The following is a 21,286-nucleotide window of genomic DNA, read 5'->3' as shown; positions in this document are numbered from 1 at the left end:
CTTCCAGCATCACAACAGACAATTCAGTAAAGATTAATAACTAAAATGGCGCATGTGTTGAGAGCAACCCAAAACGGAAATGCTTGAATGTCTTGAGGTTTTTTTTTTAAGAGGACACATGTAGGTTTTATTTTTACACTTTATCTTTCACCTTTTTAAATTGTTCACTCTTTGCTGTGGTATGATTCCAGAGGTGTTACCCACCCTCAAACAACCTAACCTAAGCCATTTTTCATGTGTGCACCTTGACGGGCAATAGCCATAAGCAATATTAACCATAAAAGACACCTTACCAAAACTTCACGCACTTATTCACCAGTATGCATGTATTCAAACTCTGAAGAATTAAAAATGTCCCCTTTTTCAACCTTGGGGGCGTTCGGGCGATTGACCCTCTGTGTGGGAACTGTGAGCCAAACTAACTCGCAACAGAGCGAGCATCAAACATAGAAAAGAGTGCCTAATTTATATCTCCTCTCTCATTCCCTTAGGCAGTCCTTTTTTTTTTTAAATTTAGAGTGCCCAATTCATTTTTTTCCAATTAAGGGGCAATTTAGCGTGGCCAATCCACCTACCTTGCACATGTTTTGGGTTGTGGGGGCGAAACCCACGCAAACATGGGGAGAATGTGCAAACTCTACAGACAGTGACCCAGAGCCAGGATCGAACCTGGGACCTCAGCGCCATGAGGCAGCATGCTATCCACTGAGCCACCGTGCTGCCCCCCTTAGGCAGTCCTGAAGTGCATCCAAGGCAAAGAATTATCCTTGAATTTCAATCACAGTTGTTTTGGTGACAAATATGACAGCTCATTTGCACACACTAAAGGTCCTAACAATGAGATAAATTACCAATTAATCTATTTTTGATGGCTTTTGGTTGACGATGAATGATGGGATGGACAGAAAGATCATCCATACTCTTCTGAATCCTGCTGTGGGAGTTTTGACTATCATCTGAACAGGCACAACGCTTTTAGCAATGTGGTAGTCCCTCTATTTTGCTGAAACATCATCTTTAACCATGTGCTGTATCCTGGAGTCGGCCTTGAACCTATGACCTTCACCTTCAGGGAGAAAAGCGTCACTGTGACCGATATTGACAGTGGACAGTTGTTTGGCGTATTGAGTGGGGATGAGGGAATCTCACGCGATCCTTTCAGTGAGACGTTGCTGCACCAGCTTGAGAGATTGGTGATGGCAGCTGATGGGATCGCCAGTTCCTTCAGGTTGTCAGGTATCGATAGTCAGAATCCAAAGTGTGCATGGCAGAAAGCAGCAGGTACGAGTGGTCAAAGAATTTCATGGGGTCTGGAATCGTCCAAATTGATGGGTATGGGAGAGACCGCTATGGTTTGGAGGGTGAAGAGGCTGGTTCAAAAGATCATTACATATGAATCATTCACTCTGTCATCAATGTAACACTCTCTTTTTTTTTAAAAATGTCTCCATGTCATGGCCCTGAGCTTTCAAGGATTGCAGATTAGCACTTAAGAACAAGAAGTTTTGTCATTTATTCTATCTCTGTGGAAAGGGAATCATCCAATCGCAGGCTTTTCCTGTGTGGACACATCTGAAGTGGACCTGCCTGCATAATGGATGTGAACGGGTCAAACTCTGACCTTTGGTTGACTGAGAATAGCTGCAAAGAACTCAACTTCATCAAAGCCTAGGCACAGCATCAATGAAAACGGGAACTAAGGGAAGCAAAGGGGAAGTAGATTGTTTCACATTTAAAGACATGTTCACCAACCTGATTCAGATCTGTACACTTGTGGGTTCAAGTCCCCCTCCCCAGGACTTGTACTCATAACCTAGCCTGATGTTCCAGTGTGGACTGAGGTAGTGCTGTATTTTCAATGAGATGTTCAAGGACTGCCTGGTGGATTCTGAAGACATCATGGGGCTATCATGGAATCAGAGAATTTACAGTGCAGATGGAGGCCATTTGGTCCATCGAGTCTGCATGGCCCTTGGAAAGAGCACCCAATTTAAGTTTACACCTCCACCCTATCCTAGTAACCCCACCTACCCTTTTGGACACTATATGGTCAATTTAGCATGGCCAGTCCACCTATCCTGCTCTTCTTTGGATAGTGGGAGGAAACCCGAGCACCCGGAGGAAACCCACGTAGACACCGGGAGGATGTGCAAACTCTACATAGACAGTAACCCGAGGCCAGAATTTAATCTGGGACCCTGGAGCTGAGGCAGCAGTGCTAACCACTGTGCCGCCCACGAGCTGCTTGAGCAAGGGATCCCTCCCAGAGCACTTCAGCCAACACTGCTGACACAATGATTACGTTGACGGGATCTTGCTGTTCACTAATTGGCTTTGATGTCTGCCGACAAAACAGCAGTGACGACACTTAAACAATAATCACTTGGCTAGGATGTGCATGCGTGTGTGCGCGAGCATTGGTCCTGATTTATATCGTACCTTTCTCAGCCACAGGATGGACCAAAGCACTTTGCAACCAATGAAATGCATGGAAATGTGGCCACCATTATAATGCAGGAACCATGGCAGCCAGGTTGCCCACAGGCAATGTGACAATGATCAGATATCTGTTCTTTTGTGAGATTTTGAAGATTATTCCATGAGGCCTTTTAAATCCACCTGTGAGGGCAGATGGGTCTTCGGTTTAATGTCTCTTCCAAAGGAAGGTGCAGCACACCCTCAGCACTGCACTGGAGTATTAACCTTGATTTGAATTGGGCGGTGCAGTGGTTAGCACTGCTGCCTCACGGTGCCGAGTACCAGGTTCGATCCCGACTCTGGGTCACTGTCCGTGTGGAGTTTGCACATTCTCCCTGTGTTTGCGTGGGTTTGCCCCCCCTCCCCCCCACAACCCAAACATTTGCAGGGCAGGTGGATTCCCCCCCCCACAACCCAAACATTTGCAGGGCAGGTGGATTGGCCACGCTAAATTGCCCCTTAAGTGGAAAAAAATGTATTGGGCTCTCTAAATTTAAAAAAATTCCTTGATTTGAATTGAACCCACAGTCTTCTGATTCAGTCTAGAGTGCTAATGATTTAGCCATGGCTGACACCTTCTCAAGGACAATTAGGAATGGGCGATAAAACTTATGGCCTCACTTCCCTTGAAATTTAAAAAAAAACACTGGGCCTCATGTCCGTAAAGTCTATTTCACTCCCTTCCTTCTCACTTCCCTTTTTTCAAATTTGTCGTTCATCTCTGCTATTTATGATTTTTCTGTTGTAGGCCAATTTTCACTGCACTCCAAAGATATTCGGCGAGATTCTCTGACCCCCCCCCCCCCAAACGGGCTGGAGAATCGCCGGGGGGGGGGGGGGGGGGGGCGTGAATCCTGCCAACTTCTCCGGCGCCGGGAGTTTGGCAGGGGCGGAATCGCGCCACGCTAGTCGGCGGATGCTGGAAGCGCCCCCCCCCCCCCTCCCCGGCGATTCTCCAGTCCACGATTAGCCAAGCGGCCGCCCGATTTAGGCCAGTCCCGCCAGCATAAATTAGACCTGGTACTTACTGGCGGGACCTGGCTCTGCGGGTGGCCCTTGGGGGGGGGGGGGGGGGGACAGGACGCGACGCAGGGGGACAGGACGCGACGCGGGAGGACGCTGGGGAGGGAGGACGACACGGGGGGATCTGGCCCCGAGGGGTGCCCCCACGTGGTCCTGGCCCGCGATCGGGACCCATCGATCCGCGGGCAGGCCTGTGCGGTGGGGGCACTCTTTCCTTCCACACCGGCTGCTGTGAACCTCCGCCATGGCAGGTGCGGAGATTAACCCCCCTCCGCATGCACTGGGGTGACGCCAGCGCACGCTGGCACTCGCGCGTATGCGCCAACTTGCACCTGCCTGCAGAGGCCCTTCGGCTCCGGTTGGCGCGCCGCCATGCCCCATCCGCGCTGGTTGGCTCAGCGCCAATCCCGTCGGCGCCGGCCTAGCCCCTGAAGGTGCGGCGATTCCGCACCTTCCGGGGGTCCCGACGCCGGAGTGGTTCACGCCACTCCTCGGCGCCGGATCGCCCGCCCCGCTGGGTAGAGGACAATCCCGCCCATTGTCTGCAAAGTGATTTCAGACAGGCTGTGGGATAGTGCAAGGCTAAATTATTCTAAGTAATTTTATTTGGACGGAGTAAAATTAAAATTGAAATAAAAGACAGGGGAGAAAAGAGCAGGAAGATTCCAACACTCGAATTTTATTAGGATTTAAAATTGTTTTTATTCTCTTTGGGCCAATGTTCTGGGTCCTATAGCGCTGTATATTCAATGTCGAGAGAGGTTGGGTTTCCATGAGCTTACAGATCTTTGATAGAGTCTATGTTTCTCTTTAAATTTAGCTAAAAGACCAATCTAACAACAAACTTTAACATTTTAAGGGGGAACCATCTGTGTGTGGATGGGCTCAAGGTAGCAAGTGGTGGCAGAGCATTTGGCTGTAACATCAAAACTAGGCTCAATCCCATTTTCAGCCAACCTGCAGTTTCCCCAGTTTACCTGCACTGAAACAGATGAATGGCTTTTATCTTTAATTTCCCACAGTAATTGACTTCAAAGATTTAAAGCAAGATCTGTCCTGGGCGACTGTCGCTCGCTTCGAGGATGACCTCTGTTCAGGATCGCGAGTTTCTGCCATGGGTCTTCATGTGTCCGCCCAGGCTAATCTCAACCCCCATTTCTTCGGGTACACGGGACACGATGTCCTCACAAGGTGATTGGATTCGAAGTGCCCCATTTGCTTTTTGCTAGTTACCCTTGAGAAGGTTGGGGCGCGAGGGGGGAGAATTTGCAGTATCTGATGGCTTCAGCTGCCCACTTCATGTGGAATGAGTCAGTTGGCTGACGCCTGGCGTCTGTAATACCGAGGATCCCAGGAGGAGTCCAAGATGGAGAATCCACTCAGCACGTCTGGTTGAAGATGGTTGCCAATGCTTCAGTGTTATCTTTTGCACTGATGTGCTGAGCTACCCCATATTGAGGGCGAGGGTATTTGTGGCGCTTCCTCCTACTAGGTTATTTAATCGTCCACCGCCTTTCATGACTCGTGCGCGGCAGGTTGCAAAGTTTGACTGTTGGTTGTGGATCATTAGCACACACTATCGCATGCACTTTCCCATGTTCCTGTGTTGTTGATTCGCCAGGTCGACACCTCAATTTTAGGTAAGTCTGGTTCTTCTCCTTGCATGCCCTCCCATACTTTCTGTGACTTGATGGTAATGGTAGAGTGAGGGATATGCTGAGCCGTGACATTACAGTTTGTCGATCAAATGCTACTGTGGTTGGCCTACAGCATCTCATGGTGCCCAGTTGTGAGGCGTTGGATCTGTCCTACTTAGCGCCATGGTAGGATCGAGGGCATGTTCAGTGTGAAGTCCAGACTTTGACTTCACAAGGACAGTGTGGTGGCCATTCCTACCCATTGACGGATGCATCTGTGCCAAGTGGATTGGTCAGGACGGGGTGTAGTCGGTTCTTCCCTCCTGCTGCCCTTACCACAGGCCCGGTTTGGCAGATAGAACATAGAACATAGAACAGTACAGCACAGAACAGGCCCTTCGGCCCTCGATGTTGTGCCGAACAATGATCACCCTACTTAAACACACGTAACCCGTAGACCCATAACCCAACAATCCCCCCATTAACCTTACACTACGGGCAATTTAGCATGGCCAATCCACCTAACCCGCACATCTTTGGACTGTGGGAGGAAACCGGAGCACCCGGAGGAAACCCACGCACACGCGGGGAGGACGTGCAGACTCCACACAGACAGTGACCCAGCCGGGAATCGAACCTGGGACCCTGGAGCTGTGAAGCATTGATGCTAACCACCATGCTACCGTGGGGTGTAGTCGGCTCTTCCCTCCTGCTTCCCTTACCACCGGCCCGGTTTGGCAGATGTATCCTGCTGTACCCTTCCAGCTTGGCCAGTAGTGGTGGTAGTGAGCCATCATTGATGATGGGCATTCAAGTCCCCCCCCAGAGTACATTCTATTGGTAGCAAACTCCTCCCAGTCATTAATATCAATGCTGCCGTTCTTCAAGGAGAGAGTGTCTTTGAAGCATTTTCTTTGCCTTCTCTTGGAACATTGGTCATTTGACAAGTTGAGAATATTGCACTTGACAAAAGTTTTTTTTTAAAGTACAAAAGTAAAATTAGTACGAGAGCATATGACAATCTTTGATCTATGCAGAAGACAAAATTATATATGCTTAAGTTTCTGCAGAGTTCACATATTCTGAGCACACTCCAAAATTTGTGCTGGAAATTTAAAATTGTGCAGAAGTTGCCTACAGTTTAAATGACACTTGTACGCAAATCATTGCTTCCTCTTAACTCGAAGAGTCCATGGGAAAGGTGCAATCCTCAAAACCAATGTTACCGAATGTCCAGGAACTATTGGTAATCCCTCCATGCCAGTGTTTGCACAGTCTTGTGCAAAACGGGAATATTCAAACCAACCAGCAATGCAGATTACTACATTTGAGAGAATTGATTTGTGTTGAGAGAAAAATAGATTGTTCACCTATTTATTATAATAATAATAATGTAATAATCGCTTATTGTCACAAGTAGGCTTCAATGAAGTTAGTACAGTAAGAAGTCTTACAACACCAGGTTAAAGTCCAACAGGTTTGTTTCAAACACTAGCTTTCGGAGCACTGCTCCTTCCTCGGGTGAATGAAGAGGTATGTTCCAGAAACATATATATAGACAAATTCAAAGATGCAAGACCATGCTTAGAATGCGAGCATTTGCAGGGAATTAAGTCTTTACAGATCTAGAGATAGGGGTAACCCCAGGTTAAAGAGGTGTGAATTGTCTCAAGCCAGGACAGTTCGTCGGATTTCGCAAGCCCAGGCCAGATGGTGGGGGATGAATATAATGCAACATGAATCCCAGGTCCCGGTTGAGGCCGCACTCATGTGTGCGGAACTTGGCTATAAGTTTCTGCTCGGCGATTCTGCGTTGTCGCGCATCCTGAAGGCCGCCTTGGAGAACGCTTACCCGGAGATCAGAGGCTGAATGCCCTTGACTGCTGAAGTGTTCCCCGACTGGAACGGAACATTCCTGCCTGATGATTGTCGCGCGATGTCCGTTCATTCGTTGTCGCAGCGTCTGCATGGTCTCGCCAATGTACCACGCTTCGGGACATCCTTTCCTGCAGCGTATGAGGTAGACAACGTTGACCGAGTTGCACGAGTATCTACCGCGTACCTGGTGGGTGGTGTTCTCACGTGTAATGGTGGTACCCATGTCGATGATCTGGCACGTCTTGCAGAGATTACCATGGCAGGGTTGTGTGGTATCGTGGTCGCTGTTCTGAAGGCTGGGTAGTTTGCTGCAAGCAATGGTTTATTTGAGGTTGTGTGGTTGTTTGAAGGCAAGTAGTGGGGGTGTGGGGATGACCTTGGCAAGGTGTTCATCTTCATCGATGACATGTTGAAGGCTGCAAAGAAGATGTCATAGTTTCTCCGCTCCGGGAAAGTACTGGACGACGAAGGGTACTCTGTCGGTTGTGTCCCGTGTTTGTCTTCTGAGGAGGTCGGTGCAGTTTTTTGCTGTGGCGCGTTGGAACTGTCGATCGATGAGTTGAGCGCCATATCGCATTCGTACGAGGGCATCTTTCAACGTCTGTAGATGTCTGTTATGCTCCTCCTCGTCTGAGTACTCCCTGCATTGGAGATCTCTACTGCCTTCCGAAAATACACAAGGCCAACACACCAGGCCATCCTATCGTTTCAGGCAATGGGACCCTGTGTGAGAACCTCTCTGAATACATCGAGGGCACCTTGAAATCCATCGTACAAGGTATGCCCAGCTTCTGTCACGAGAAGACAGACTTCCTACAGAAACTCAGCACCCATGGACCAGTTGAACCAGGAACATTCCTCGTCACAATGGACGTCTCGGTACTCTACACCAGCATCCCCCATGATGACGGCATTGCTGCAACAGCCTCAGTCCTCAACACCAACAACTGCCAATCTCCAGACGCAATTCTGCAACTCATCCGTTTCATTCTGGATCACAACATCTTCACCTTCGACAACAAGTTCTTCATCCAGACGCACGGAACAGCCATGGGGACCAAATTTGCACCTCAATATGCCAACATCTTCATGCACAAGTTTGAACAAAACCTCCTCACTGCACAGGACCTTCAACTGGCGTTATACACCAGATACATCAATGACATTTTTTTCCTTTGGACCCACGGCGAAGAATCACTGAAACGACTACACGATGACATCAATAAGTTCCAACCCACCATCAGACTCACCATGGACTACTTTCCAAAATCAGTTGCATTCTTGGACACACTCGTCTCCATCAAGGACGGTCACCTCAGCACTTTGCTTTACCGCAAGCCCGCGGATAACCTCACGATGCTCCACTTCTCCAGTTTCCACCCTAAACACATTAAAAAAAAATACAACGCCGGCATCTCCACATCAATGAAGTTACTGTGAAAAGCCCCTAGTCGCCGCATTCCGGCGCCTGTTCGGGAAGGCCGGTACGGGAATGGAACCCGCGCTGCTGCCTTGTTCTGCATTACAAGGCAGCTGTTTAGCCCACTGTGCGAAACCAGCCCTTGGAACGCAAATGGGGAAATTCTGGAAGCGAAACCTAGTTATGCAACAGAAATATGACATTATTGGCTGTTAATTCTCACCCGAAGTTACCACGGTGTTGAAGAGCAGCACAGCACTACAGATCTAAGAATCCAACAGCCATGTTTGTGTGCAGTTTTTGTTTTGCACACTATTCTGTACTGCAGGTCATTTTCAGTTCTGGCAAGGTTGTAATTTATTGCCTTGCCACTTTTTAAAACTCCTTCCTCAAAGCCTGAAAACTTGTAAATTACGTGGGTGGAAACATACTGGCTGTGTCCTACCCTGCACAGTCTGTCATTAATACAACCCCACTTTCAAAATGTGTGATGGCTTACAGTATCATTCTGCAGGATATGAGTTAGATTTTTTATTTGAAATTTTCAAGGACACAAATTGATAAGCTGATTACATTACTGGAGAAAGTGAGATTTAAACTCTCCAGATTTCTCTTTCTGCGCAGTAATCATTGTATTACCATATGCTACTAGATTTGACCTTCTCTGGTATGACAGTAATATCATTCCAAAAGTGCTTCATAGTTTTGAAAAGCTAAAATTCATTGCATTTGCTGAACCAAAATATTAGCCACAGCAATAGTCTCTTTAAATTTGCCAAATTCCGTTCCACTCCGTGAAGGTTTGTTGTGTTGTGGTTCCACTGGATTGTCAGCTATCACATTGACAACTCAGCTGGCCATTCTCGATGTGACTCAAACACTTGTGTGGGGGTGGGGGGAACAAACCCAGACTGGCTGTCATTAACTCAACATTGGTATTTTCACTTTCTAGCATTGCTCATCTGGCTTTGATGTTCCATAGAAACACAGAATCTTTAAAGTGCAGAAGGAGGCCATTCGGCCTGCTGAATCTACACCGACCCTCCAAAAGGGGACCCTACCTAAGCCCAGTCCCTACCCTATCCCCATTACCCAGTCACCCCACCTTCTGGACACTTTTAGAACAGTACAGCACAGAACAGGCCCCTCGGCCCTCAATGTTGTGCCGAGCAATGATCACCCTACTCAAGCCCACGCATCCACCCCATACCAGTAACCCAACAACCCCCATTAACATCACTTTTTAGGACACTAAGGGCAATTTAGCCTGGCCAATCCACCTAACCCGCACATCTTTGGACTGTGGGAGGAAACCGGAGCACCCGGAGGAAACCCACGCACACACGGGGAGGACGTGCAGACTCCGCACAGACAGTGACCCAGCCAGGAATCGAACCTGGGACCCTGGAGCTGTGAAGCATTGATGCTAACCACCATGCTACCGTGCTGCCCCTTGAGGGGCAATTTAGCATGGCCAATCAATCCACCTAACCTGCACATCTTTGGACTGTAGGAGGAAACCAGAGCACCCGGAAGAAACCAACGCAGACACGAGGAAAGCGTGCAAACTCCACACACACACAATCGCCCAAAGTCGGAATTAAACCAGGGTCCCTGGCGCTGTGAGGCACCAGTGCTAAGCACCGTGCCTCCCCTTTTGTCTTTTCTCTTGCTAACTTGGGTAGCCTTACGGGATATTGGGGCCAGTTGATGTCCTGGCATCATAATATATGCTGGCTCACCACATGGCAGGAATCAAAACCTGGCGAACCAAATGGCTCACTACCTTACTCTGTGTCTGTGTGTAGCCGCAGAGCCATTGAGAAAATCACTTCCCCATGATAAGTAAGAATTACACTTCAGAAGGTTTGCATCATTGGGCAAATGTAATTTGCCAACCATGTTGTAATTGAACTGGACTATGGACATTTAGTTCTGTCTGTTTCAAGGGAAGTTTTCAAGTTCCTGTTAGCACTCGTACTCTTAGTCACACATAATGCACGTCACCCCAATTCCTTCCAGGGAGAACCAAATCAAAAGACTTTATATAAATATTTGATCCCAGAAAACTAAATGACTGTTTTCACACAGCAACAACTTTCATTTATAAAGCACAACATAGGAAAACATCCCCAGGTACATCACAGGTGCATTATAAAACAAAGTATGACACCGAGCCTCATAAGCTGATATTAGGCCAGGTGACCAAAGCTTGATCATAGAGTTGGGTTTCAAAGGAAGAAAGTGAGGTAGAGCGATTTAGGGAGGGAAGTCCAGAGTTTAAGGCCCAGGTCGATTTTGAGGCACAGTCGCCAACGGTGGAGATTAAAATGGGGGATGCTCAAGAGGCCAGATTTGGAGGAGCGCTGAGATCAGAGAATTTACAGTGCATATGGAGATCATTCGGACCATCGAGTCTGCACCGGTCCTTTGAAACAGCACCCTTTCTTAAGCCCAGACTTCCACCCTAACCCAGTAAACCCATCTAACCTTTTTTGGACACTCAGGGCAATTTACAGTGGCCAATCCACCTAACCTGCACATCTTTGGACTGTGGGAGGAAACCGGAGCACCCGGAGGAAACCCCCCACAGACACGAGGAGAACGTGCAGACTCCACACCGACAATGACCCAAGCCGGGAATCGAACCTGTGACCCTGGAGATGTGAAACAACCGTGCTAACCACTGTGCTACCGTGCCACCCCTTGGAGCATTGTAGGACTGGAGGATATTACAGGTAGGGAGGGATTAGGCCACAAAGGGATTTGAACACTGAGAATTTTTCGAACGAGGAACCAATGTGGGTCAGCGAGCATGGGCGATGGGTGAGCGAGGCCTGATGTGTGTTGGGACACCAGGAGCAGAATTTTGAATGACTTCAAGTTTTGGAAGTGGGTAGCTGGCTGGGTGTGCGTTAGGATAGTCAGGCCTAGAGGCAGCAAAGGCATGAATGAGGGGTTTCAGCAGCTGAAGAGCTGAGGCAGGAGCAGAGTCCAGTGATGTTATGGAGATAGAAATAGGTGGTCTTAGACGTGGTGCTTTCCTGGGTTCAGTTATCAGTTTCTATTATGCTCGCTGATCTTAGCCAGCGTGGTGGAGAGATGGGGAATAAAACAATAGCTAACAAAAACTTTTTTTTTTTTTTGAAAATATTTTATTGAGACATTTATAATTTTAACATTTTAAACGGAGAAATCCAACACATGCAAGAACCTCGCAATAACACACCCAACTGCCCCATCCCTAAACCCTAACTAGCCATAACTTAAATTCCCTGCCTTTATCCGTCCCTTCCATGTCTTCCCTTTCCCCCGCCCCTCCCCTTTGCTGGTGGTCAATTTTCCTTGAAGAAGTCGATGAATGGCTGCCACCTCCAAGGGAACCCCTGTAACGAATCCCTTAAGGCGAACTTAATGTTCTCAAGTTTAAGAAACCATGTCACTGACCCAAACCCCTGACTTTGAAGGCCGCGAATCCCTCCATCCCAACAAAATCCGTTTCCAGGCCACCAAGGAGTCAAAGGCCAAAACCCCCCCCACCCCCACCCTGGACTCTGAGTCATCCTCCCTACGGGGCTGGTTTAGCACAGGGCTAAATCGCTGGCTTTGAAGGCAGGCCAACAGCACGGTTCAATTCCCGTACCAGCCTCCCCGAACAGGCAACGGAATGTGGCGACTAGGGGCTTTTCACAGTAATTTAGTTTGAAGTCCACTTGTGACAATAAGCGATTTTCATTCCAGGGCCTCTGACATGACATCTGAAAATCCCTGCCAGAATCCCCTCCGCCTCGAACACGCCCAGAACATGTGTATATGATTCGCAGGATTTACCCCACACCTCCTCATCTGGGCCGCAGTCATATCAGCCCTGTGCACCACCTTGAACTGGATCAGGCTAAACCTGGCACACGGCGTGGATGCATTGACTCTCCTCAGGGCCTTTGCCCAGAGCCCGACTTTCAACCACCCTCCCAGCTCTTCCTCCCACTTCCTCTTCACCTCCCCATTTGGGACCCCTTCCCACTCCATCAGTTCCTTGTATATTTCCAAGACCCTCCCCAATCTCTGTTTTAGACAATACTTTATCCTGCTGCCCTCTTAGTGGGAGGCAAGGAAAGCTCGGGACCTGCCTCCGAACAAAGTACGGTACCTGCAGGTACCAAAACCCGTTCCCACCCGGCAACTCAAACTCCTCCTCTAGCTCCTCCAGGCTCGGGAAACCCTCCTCAATGAAGAGGTCCCCAAATCTCTCCATCCCTGCCCGCTGCCACCTCCTGAAGCCCCCGTCCAGCCCCCCTGGAATCAAACGGTAGTTATCACAAATCAGTGACCATACCGACGTCCCCTCCAGTTTCATGTGCTGCCTCCATTGCCCCCACACTCTCAGGGCTGCCCCTACCATTGGGCTTGTGGAGTACGGAGCCGGTGAGAATGGCAGAGGTGTCGTGAACAAAGCCTTCAAACCCGTGCCCTTGCAAGATGCTTCCTCCACTTGCTCCCACACCGACCCCTCCCCCACTACCCATTTCCTCACCATCGATATATTAGCCGCCCAGTAGTAATTAATAAAGTTTGGATGTCATGTGAGAATACCTTTAAGAAATGGGTGTTTAAGAAATGTATCTTTACGAAATGGGTGTTTATTAGTGATGTCAGAGTGTGGGTGGAGCTGGGTTGTCTGTCAGCTTTTTACTTTCGTTTGAGGCTGTTTGCTGCAGGGTGTGTTTTAGTTTTGTTTTCAGAGCTAGATAGCTGCAGTCACAGCCAGAAAGGGTATTAGTCTCTCTCTCTGTAATCTAAAGACTGTAAATCGATCCTTTGGTGATTTAAAACTAATATCTGCTCTCAGTAGTGATTTTAACCTGATGTGCTTCTGTTTAAAGGTTTTTTTAAGTCTTATGGATGTTAAAAGGATAGCTTAAGGACTACTTAGTGTTATACTCTTTGGGGATTGTATTTGAATTAATGGTTGCTAAGATGTTCACTGTTTGTTTTAAAAAGGTTAACTTGAGTTAATAGAATAAACATAGTTTTGCTTTTAAAAAATACATTTCTGCTGTACCACACCTGTAGAGTGGGCCGTGTGCTCCCCATACCACTATCTATTAAACTTTCTGGGTCAGGTGAACTCCATGATACACTTTGGGGTTCTCTAAACCCTGGCCCATAACAGATGGGCCAAGCCCCCCTCCCCGCACCCCCGTTCAAGAAGGACCTTCTTCATCCTTGGGGCTTGACCGGCCCATATAAAACTCGAGATCGCCGCATTCATCCTCCTAAAAAATGCCTTGGGGATAAAGATTGGAAGACACTGAAACATGAACAGCAATCTCGGGAGGACTGTCATTTTTAGCTAACAAAACCTTAAATGCCTTTAATCACCCAAGGTTCTTTACCAGAGGAGAGGAATACAAAAAAACAGACTTTTAAAAACAAAAGGTTTGCGACAGTGGGGTTGGAATGTGAGTGAGAATATTTTTACGTGGATGTACTAAGCACCTGTAACCAGCCCACCAGGGTGTTGGAAGGGGAAAATAATCAATGATTTTAAAAGGAAATTGGACAGGCACTTGAAGGAAATAAACCTACAGGGATCAAGCCGGGAAATGGGGCTGACTGGATTATTCTGCAAAGTGCCGGCATGGATTAAATGGGCCGAATAGCCTCCTGTGTGGTATGCCTCAGGAAGAGACCCAGACTTTGGGTCCTGAGGTTTTGAGATCAGGGCAATCCATGTTTCAAAGCGTCTTTAATACCGTGCTGGGGTTACCAGTTCCCATCATGCTGGCTGTGTTTAGCTCAATGGGAATCTATGAATAATAGGAGGTAGTATGAATATAAGTGGCTAACTGTTGAGCTGGATGTAAAGATAAAGCTAAATTTGTTGCAGTCACTAAGGCAGAGTCCTACTGCTGTGCGTGTGGACTAATCTGCCAAGTTCATCTTTGGTGTTGTCACCAGCTATGTGATGGCCCTGTGTCGGTAGCTGACGAGACTAACTTGGCACCAGAGCAATGCCGTTAAACTTTGTGAAGTTTGCCAGGGGTAGTCAGGACAAATAACCTCTTTGCAAAACTTAACGGTGCATCCAGTGTTCCGACGCCAAGAAGTAACGCTTTGTGTGTGTGTTTACACCTTAATTTATTGCAGCAGATTGAAAATATTGGCAGCTGCGCTTGAAGTGGGAGAAACATGGCCCTTCAAAGGTGCCTGGGCTAGTCTCAAATCATTTTAATGCCCGTCATCTGCAGCAAACAGCAATTAACATTGCCTTTCTAAAAATAGTTCGAGTTACTTGACCAAAATTAAACACCGAAGATTAAAAGCATATGCAGCTGGCTGATGAATGGCTTTCTAGTTTTTGTTGAATAATGGGAAGCAGTGTGAAGACAAGTGGCTGTCTGTTCTGAGAATGTCGATGTCTTGTAAGAACACCAACTGCAACTATCAAACTGAGGTCTGGCCACTTCCTTTGGAAATAGATGAGCTCGTTTGTTTTTCCTTGAATGGATCCTTTGCATAATTTGAGCAATACTTGCATCAGGCTGAAATACGGACTGCCAGTGACTTTGAGTTAAGTTTACTGAATTCACATGAGCAATGTACAAGTCAGCACTTCATAAGAGATGAGTCACCACATGATTGCGGGTGGCGTTTTGTTAGAGTGCTGTTGGAAAATGTTCTTGTTTATGTCAACTAACACAAGACCAATGAAGAGATGGGCTAAACGAACGAGTTGTGCAGATCACCTCGACCAAGTCCCATAAAAGGTTCCAGATAGAAAATGAAAAGCTGTGTCTCAGTGTTGTGTTGTAATAAAGGAAGTAACCAAATAGTACTGGATGATGCACCAATATTAAATTTAGAAATCCGTGCGTTAGTAATAAATGACTGGAGAGTAGCTCATGGTTTTATTACTGCTACTATGTGAGAATTAAACTAAGTGAGATTTGCAGCTGTCTGGTTCACTTGCTTCAACTCTGAACTTTATTGGCTCGTCTAACTAATACAGAGCACAGAATTATAAAGCCAGGAGGAGGAAATTTGGCCCAAAGTGTATGTGATGACTTTGATGAAGCTTTTCATTTAGTCATGGTCTTCTTTCCCCAAAACCTCTTCATTTTGCTTTTCAAATGATTATCGAATTCCCTTTCTTCTTTACGTTGATTATAGATTTTGTGACAACCATGCTTTCTGGGAGAAAATCCCATTCCTGTGTCCCTCTGCTTTTTTCAATAACACTCCTAACTTCTTGCTTCATTCTTTTTGACGAGAGTCTTAAAATTTAGGGTTTGTCTCACCATTGGCAGTCGTTCTTTTTTCCTGTTTATCTTGCTTAACCTCTTAAAATTGTGAGCACCTTCATTTTCCCTGCTCTAATAAAAGGAGCATTAGTTTCCCATAACAGGCGCCTTTTAAACTTGGAGACATCTTAGAGGATCTCTCCTGCATCTTTTCCATGCCCTTAGCATCTTTCCTAAATCCCCCAGCGATGTCCTGGAGATTGATCTTCAATCCCTGGAGACTCCAGGCCAATTGTAGAGGGTTGGCAACCTTATCTCTAGTTTTTCTCCTATGTCCCCTAATGCCCTCCTGATCTCATCTTGTGCGGGATTCTCCAATCCCGCATCCGAGTATCCACGCCGTCGTAAACGGCGTCGCGTTTTGCGATGACATGAACGGGCCACTTCCAGCACTAATTCTGGCCTCTACAGGGGCCAGCACGGCGTGAGCTGTGTTTTGTGGGATCGGTGCATGCGCAGTTGCGCCGGCGCCAACGAGGACATGCGCAGAGACGCCAACGCACGCATGCGCAGTGGCCTATTCAACGTGCCGGCCCCGACACAAAATGGCGCAGGACTACAGGGGCCGGCGCATAGGAAAGGAGGCCCCCAGCCAGAGAAGCCGGCCCGCCGATTGGTGGGTCCCGATCGCGGGCCAGGCCACATCAAAGGCCCCCCCCCCGGGTCGGACGCCCCCTCCCCCTCCACAGGTCCCCACCCGACCCTTCAATGCCGAGGTCCCGCCGGCCCACAGCAGGTTAGAATGACGTCGGCAGGACTCGGCTCTTTTCTTACGGCCCATCCAGGTCGGAGAATCGGCGGGCCGGCCGCGTAGAGCGGCCCGTGGTCGGGGCGTCGTTGCCCGTTTGCGGGGATTCACCAGCCCAGCCCAGGGCCGGGGGAAACTCGCCCCTTTTCTTTTCAAAACATCTTGGATGGGATCCTCCGTTCCCCGGCGCTGATTCCGTAATTGGCAATCGGGCGGAGAATCCCTTTTGATGCCGAAATCGGTGGGGGGGGGGGGGGGGGGGCGGCGCCTGTTTGACACTGGTTTGGTACGCTCCGCCCCTTCCAAAACGCCGTCATCGTGGCGCGTGCCGGACACTGTCGGGACGGCCTCAGCGCGTCACCTGAAGGTCCTCCCCCGATGGGCCGAGTTCCCGACGGCGTGATTCACTTGTGGTTTCAGCCGTGAGGAACCCGGCATAGCGGCTGCGGATTGTGTCCAGCGCCTCCACAGTCCGCCGCCGGCCGTGCTGCTGGCCGGGGGGACTTCAGCGAAAGCGGGGGGGTGGCCAGGGGGGGCACTATCTGGGAGGTCGGATCCGCGCAAGGCCGGCGCCATGTTTTACGGTGCGACCTCCGCAGGTCATTGCCACGTGGCCACGGACCAGGCTATTCTCCGGCCATTTAATTTGTGGAGGCCAGGGGTTTTGCGTGGCGCAGCTGTTAGCCTCTCGCCCGTCGCAGCGTCAGTGAGGGGGCAGCGCCGATATTTTTCCCATGTAAAATGCCACAGATGCTCCGCACAGCCACAGAATCGGAGAACCTGGCCCCTAGTCCTGAGATCTACCAGCTGGTGTGTCAATGTCATTATTCACTAAACTGCTGATCACCCATCTTTCAATCCTGTCCTGGAATATTTTGTATCCCTTAGAGGAGAGGAGCCGAGAGAAGATTTGATAAAGATATACCAAATCTTGAGGGCTCTGGTCAGAGTAAATAGGGGAGATATTTTCCCCAGTGGTGGAAGAATTGAGAACCAGAGGGTGCTGGTTTAAGATCATCGGAGTGTGTCGTTGGGAAACTGTTAGAATCCATGATTAAGGAAGTAATAACAGGACATTGGAAAGTCAAAATACAATCCATCAGAGTCGACATGGTTTTGTGAAGGGTAAATTGTGTTTGACTACTTTGCTAGAGTTCTTCGAAGATGCAACAATCCAAGTGGATGATGGGGACCCTGTAGATGTAGTATATCTGGACTTCCAGATAAAATGCGTTTGATAAAGTGCCGAGCAAAAGGTTAATACACAAGCTAAGATCACATGGGATTAGGGGTAATTCATTAGCTTGGATAGAAGGCTGGATAACCAACAAAAGGCAAAGAGCCAGGATAAATGTGTCTTTTCTGGTTGGAAAGATGTAACTAGTGACGTGCCACAGCATTCAGTTCTCGGGCTCCAACTATTTACAATATATATTAATGACTTGGATGTAGATAGAAGATATAATTGCCACATTTGCAGGTGACACTATAGTAGGCGGGATAGAAAAATTGCAATGACGAAATTAGAAATCTACAAACGAATATCGATAAGTTAGGTATGGGGGGACAAAATCTGGCAGATGGAGTTTAACGGAGATAAGTGTGAGGTTATCCAATTTGCTCAGAAAAATGGAAAGGCAACTTATTATCTAAATGAAGAGAAACCTCAGAGTGCTTCGGTGCAGAGGGATCTGGGTGTCCTTGTGCATGAATAGCAGAAAACTGGCATGCAGTTACAGCAGGTAGTAAGGAAGGCAGTTGGAATTTTAGCCTTTATAGCTAAAGGAATAGAATATGAAAATAGGGGAGTGTTGCTGCAAATCTACACAGCATTGGTGAGGCCATACCTGGGGAATTGTGCACAGTTTTGATCCCCTTATTTGAGGAGGGATGTATTTATTTGAGGAGGGATGGAGTTGCATTCGAGGCAGTTCAGAGCAAGTTCACTAGATTGATTCCAGAGATGAGCGGGTATGTCTTTTGAAGAGAGATTGAGCAGTTTATGCCTACACTCGAGTTTAGAGGAATGTGAGGAGACCTAATGTGAGGGGCAGCATGGTGGTTAGCATCAATGCTTCACAGCTCCAGGGTCCCAGGTTCGATTCCTGGCTGGGTCACTATCTGTGTGGAGTCTGCACGTCCTCCCCGTGTGTGCGTGGGTTTCCTCCGGGTGCTCCGGTTTCCTCCCACAGTCCAAAGATGTGTGGGTTAGGTGGATTGGCCAGGCTAAATTGCCCTTAGTGTCTTAAAAAATAAGGTTAATGGGGGTTGTTGGGTTACTGGTATAGGGTGGATACGTGGGCTGGAGTAGAGTGATCATTGCTCGGCACAACATCGAGGGCCGAAGGGCCTGTTCTGTGCTGCACTGTTCTAATTCTAATTCTAATGGAGGTATATAAGGTGATAAAAGGTATTGACAAAATAGACATCTAGCGGATGTTGCTTCTTGAAATGAAATGAAATGAAAATCGCTTATTGTCACGAGTAGGCTTCAATGAAGTTACTGTGAAAAGCCCCTAGTCGCCACATTCCGGCGCCTGTCCGGGGAGGCTGGTACGGGAATCGAACCGTGCTGCTGGCCTGCTTGGTCTGCTTTAAAAGCCAGCGATTTAGCTGAGTGAGCTAAACCAGCCCCTCTTGTGGGGCAACCTGGAACGCGAGGTCATAGTTTCAGGATAAGGGGTAGCAGATTTAAAACCGAAATGCGAAAAAGTTACTTCTCTCAAAGGGTCGTGAATCTGTGGGATTCCTACCCCAGATATTGGTGGATGCTGGGACATTGAGTACATTTAAGGAGGAGATGACAAATTTTTAATTAGTAATGGGTTGAAAGGTTATGGAGAACGGCAGGAAAGTGGAGTTGAGGCCACGGTGAAATCAGCCACGATCGTATTGAATGGCGGAATGGGCTCCAGTGAATTGCTGACTCCTGCTCCCAGTTCTTGCGTCACATGAGGAAATTATTTTTTACAGTGTGAGTGGTTAGGGTCTGGAATACACTGCCGGTCAGAGTGGTGAAGGCCTTAGTCAATCGTAGCCTTCAAAAGAGAATTAGATAAATAATGGGGGAATATTGGTAGAGGCACAGAGAAAAGGCACCTGATGAATTACGTTTGCAGAGAGTCAGCACCGACGTCAAGGACCTCCTCACAAAACCGCGGTCATCGCCCCTTCCTCATAAGCCCACTTTCACCCCCAATCTCAGTGAACTGCTGCCCCATTTACAGTACCTTATCCATCGCCAAATGCCTTAATGTATGGTCACCGACCAATTTCATACTCCTTTTTTACCAAGGAGCCACATTTCAATCTCTCCAGCTCTCTGTTTCTGTTCATGCCGCCGCACGAAAACAACCCTGCTGTGAATGGCAAGTGAATCAATCTGCTTTAACAGCGCGCCAGTATGGTTATTGCATGGTCCACAGCGATCATGCACTCAAACTGGTCCAACAATACCGTCCCCACCATTTCTCCATTAAAATACTGAACATGCTGTCTTCTGACAAGCCAGCTTTGGAGGCAAGGAGTTAATGCTGCTTCTTCACAATTCGAGTGGACTCGACCTGGAAATTTTGCATGCCCCCTAATTTGTTTTAACTGAAATTCTAGTGACAACACTTCTTCTAATAGAGATAAGTGGGAGAATACATTTTGCATACCGAATCCTGACAGAAATGTAAATTGTGCCCACAGAGGAGCCAATGGACAATTTGGTTTGAATTCTCCCCCCCCCCCCCCGTGTTAAAATAAGAAAAGATTAAAATTGGTTTTGTTACCTCAAACAATTCATCTGTCGCTTATAATCTAATCAGGGAATGCTTTGAAGTGTCTCCAGACTTAAAGTCTAGATCTACTCTCTCTCTCTCATTTTTCACAATGAGTGCCAATTATCACCTGGTGATTTAATCATTCCCATTAATCTGAATGCACCCCTTCACCCTTTGCACCTTGCTACTTGACATTTTGCTTCACCCGTCGCGCAGGAGCTGTCTGCAGATGTCAAATGAACCTGTGATTCCATTCCTTTCAGTGAAATGCATGCTCTAATTCTGCTGTTAACAGAACCTGGACGCAGCAGGCCCAAGAAGAGAATCTCCTTTTCCTTGAACATATCTCCACTTCTTCTTAAGCCTAAAACTGTCTTTTCTCTTGGTTCTTCTTCAAGTGATGATGAGTCACATAGTAAGTAAACCTTGGAATTAAGTATCTACCTTGTTGTAATTTGTTATTTTAAGCATTTACTTACAAGTATTTCAAAGGACTGTGACATAAATGAGGCTGAAAAAAAAGTCCTGCTTAATAGGCCTGTGAACTCTGAGATACTTTATCATGGCTGGTTCTATATTTCTGGAATTGTGCTAATATTGATATATAATTGATGTTGCGATTTGCCTACACATAGAATACATTCATCCCATGACGTTCGTGTAGAATGATTTACTCTTTTGGGATCTGTTGCAAAGTACAGTCAGAACTCCAACTCATTTTAAGGGTGGAAGGTTTCTTGAACCTTGTGTTGCAAAATTATAAGTGCATTCTTCTTAAATGGTTTTGCACTTTACTTGCACGGACCACCTAGAAGAATAAGACTCAGAAACGCCCTGCCGATGTATTCCACTTTGTTCCAGCTTAATGTAATTTGGAAAATCTCATTATTCAATGTCCTTCTCGTCTGGGTGTTTCACTGGAAAATATGTCTAATGTCCGAACTCAGTTTAAGCTGCCAGCGCCTTGGTTATCACTGAATGATTAAAGTCTTGGGTGATCCAAAGTTTGGGTTGGTACCAACTGAGAGAGT

General features: G+C 47.5%; 1 protein-coding gene across 1 annotated transcript in view; it reads left to right on the top strand.

Moving 5' to 3' along the window:
- Positions 1-21,286, top strand: part of LOC119974459 (A-kinase anchor protein 13-like) — a 293,182-nt gene that overhangs the window by 167,269 nt on the left and 104,627 nt on the right. Inside the window, 1 exon segment of the mRNA XM_038813369.1 lies at positions 20,551-20,670. Coding sequence (XP_038669297.1) covers positions 20,551-20,670 — 120 coding nt within the window.

This window comes from Scyliorhinus canicula, chromosome 12 (assembly GCF_902713615.1).
Source record: "Scyliorhinus canicula chromosome 12, sScyCan1.1, whole genome shotgun sequence".
Classification (NCBI taxonomy): Eukaryota; Metazoa; Chordata; class Chondrichthyes; order Carcharhiniformes; family Scyliorhinidae; genus Scyliorhinus; species Scyliorhinus canicula.
The sequence above is the reverse complement of the archived record's forward strand: the minus strand, read 5'-3'. Positions and strand labels throughout refer to the sequence as shown.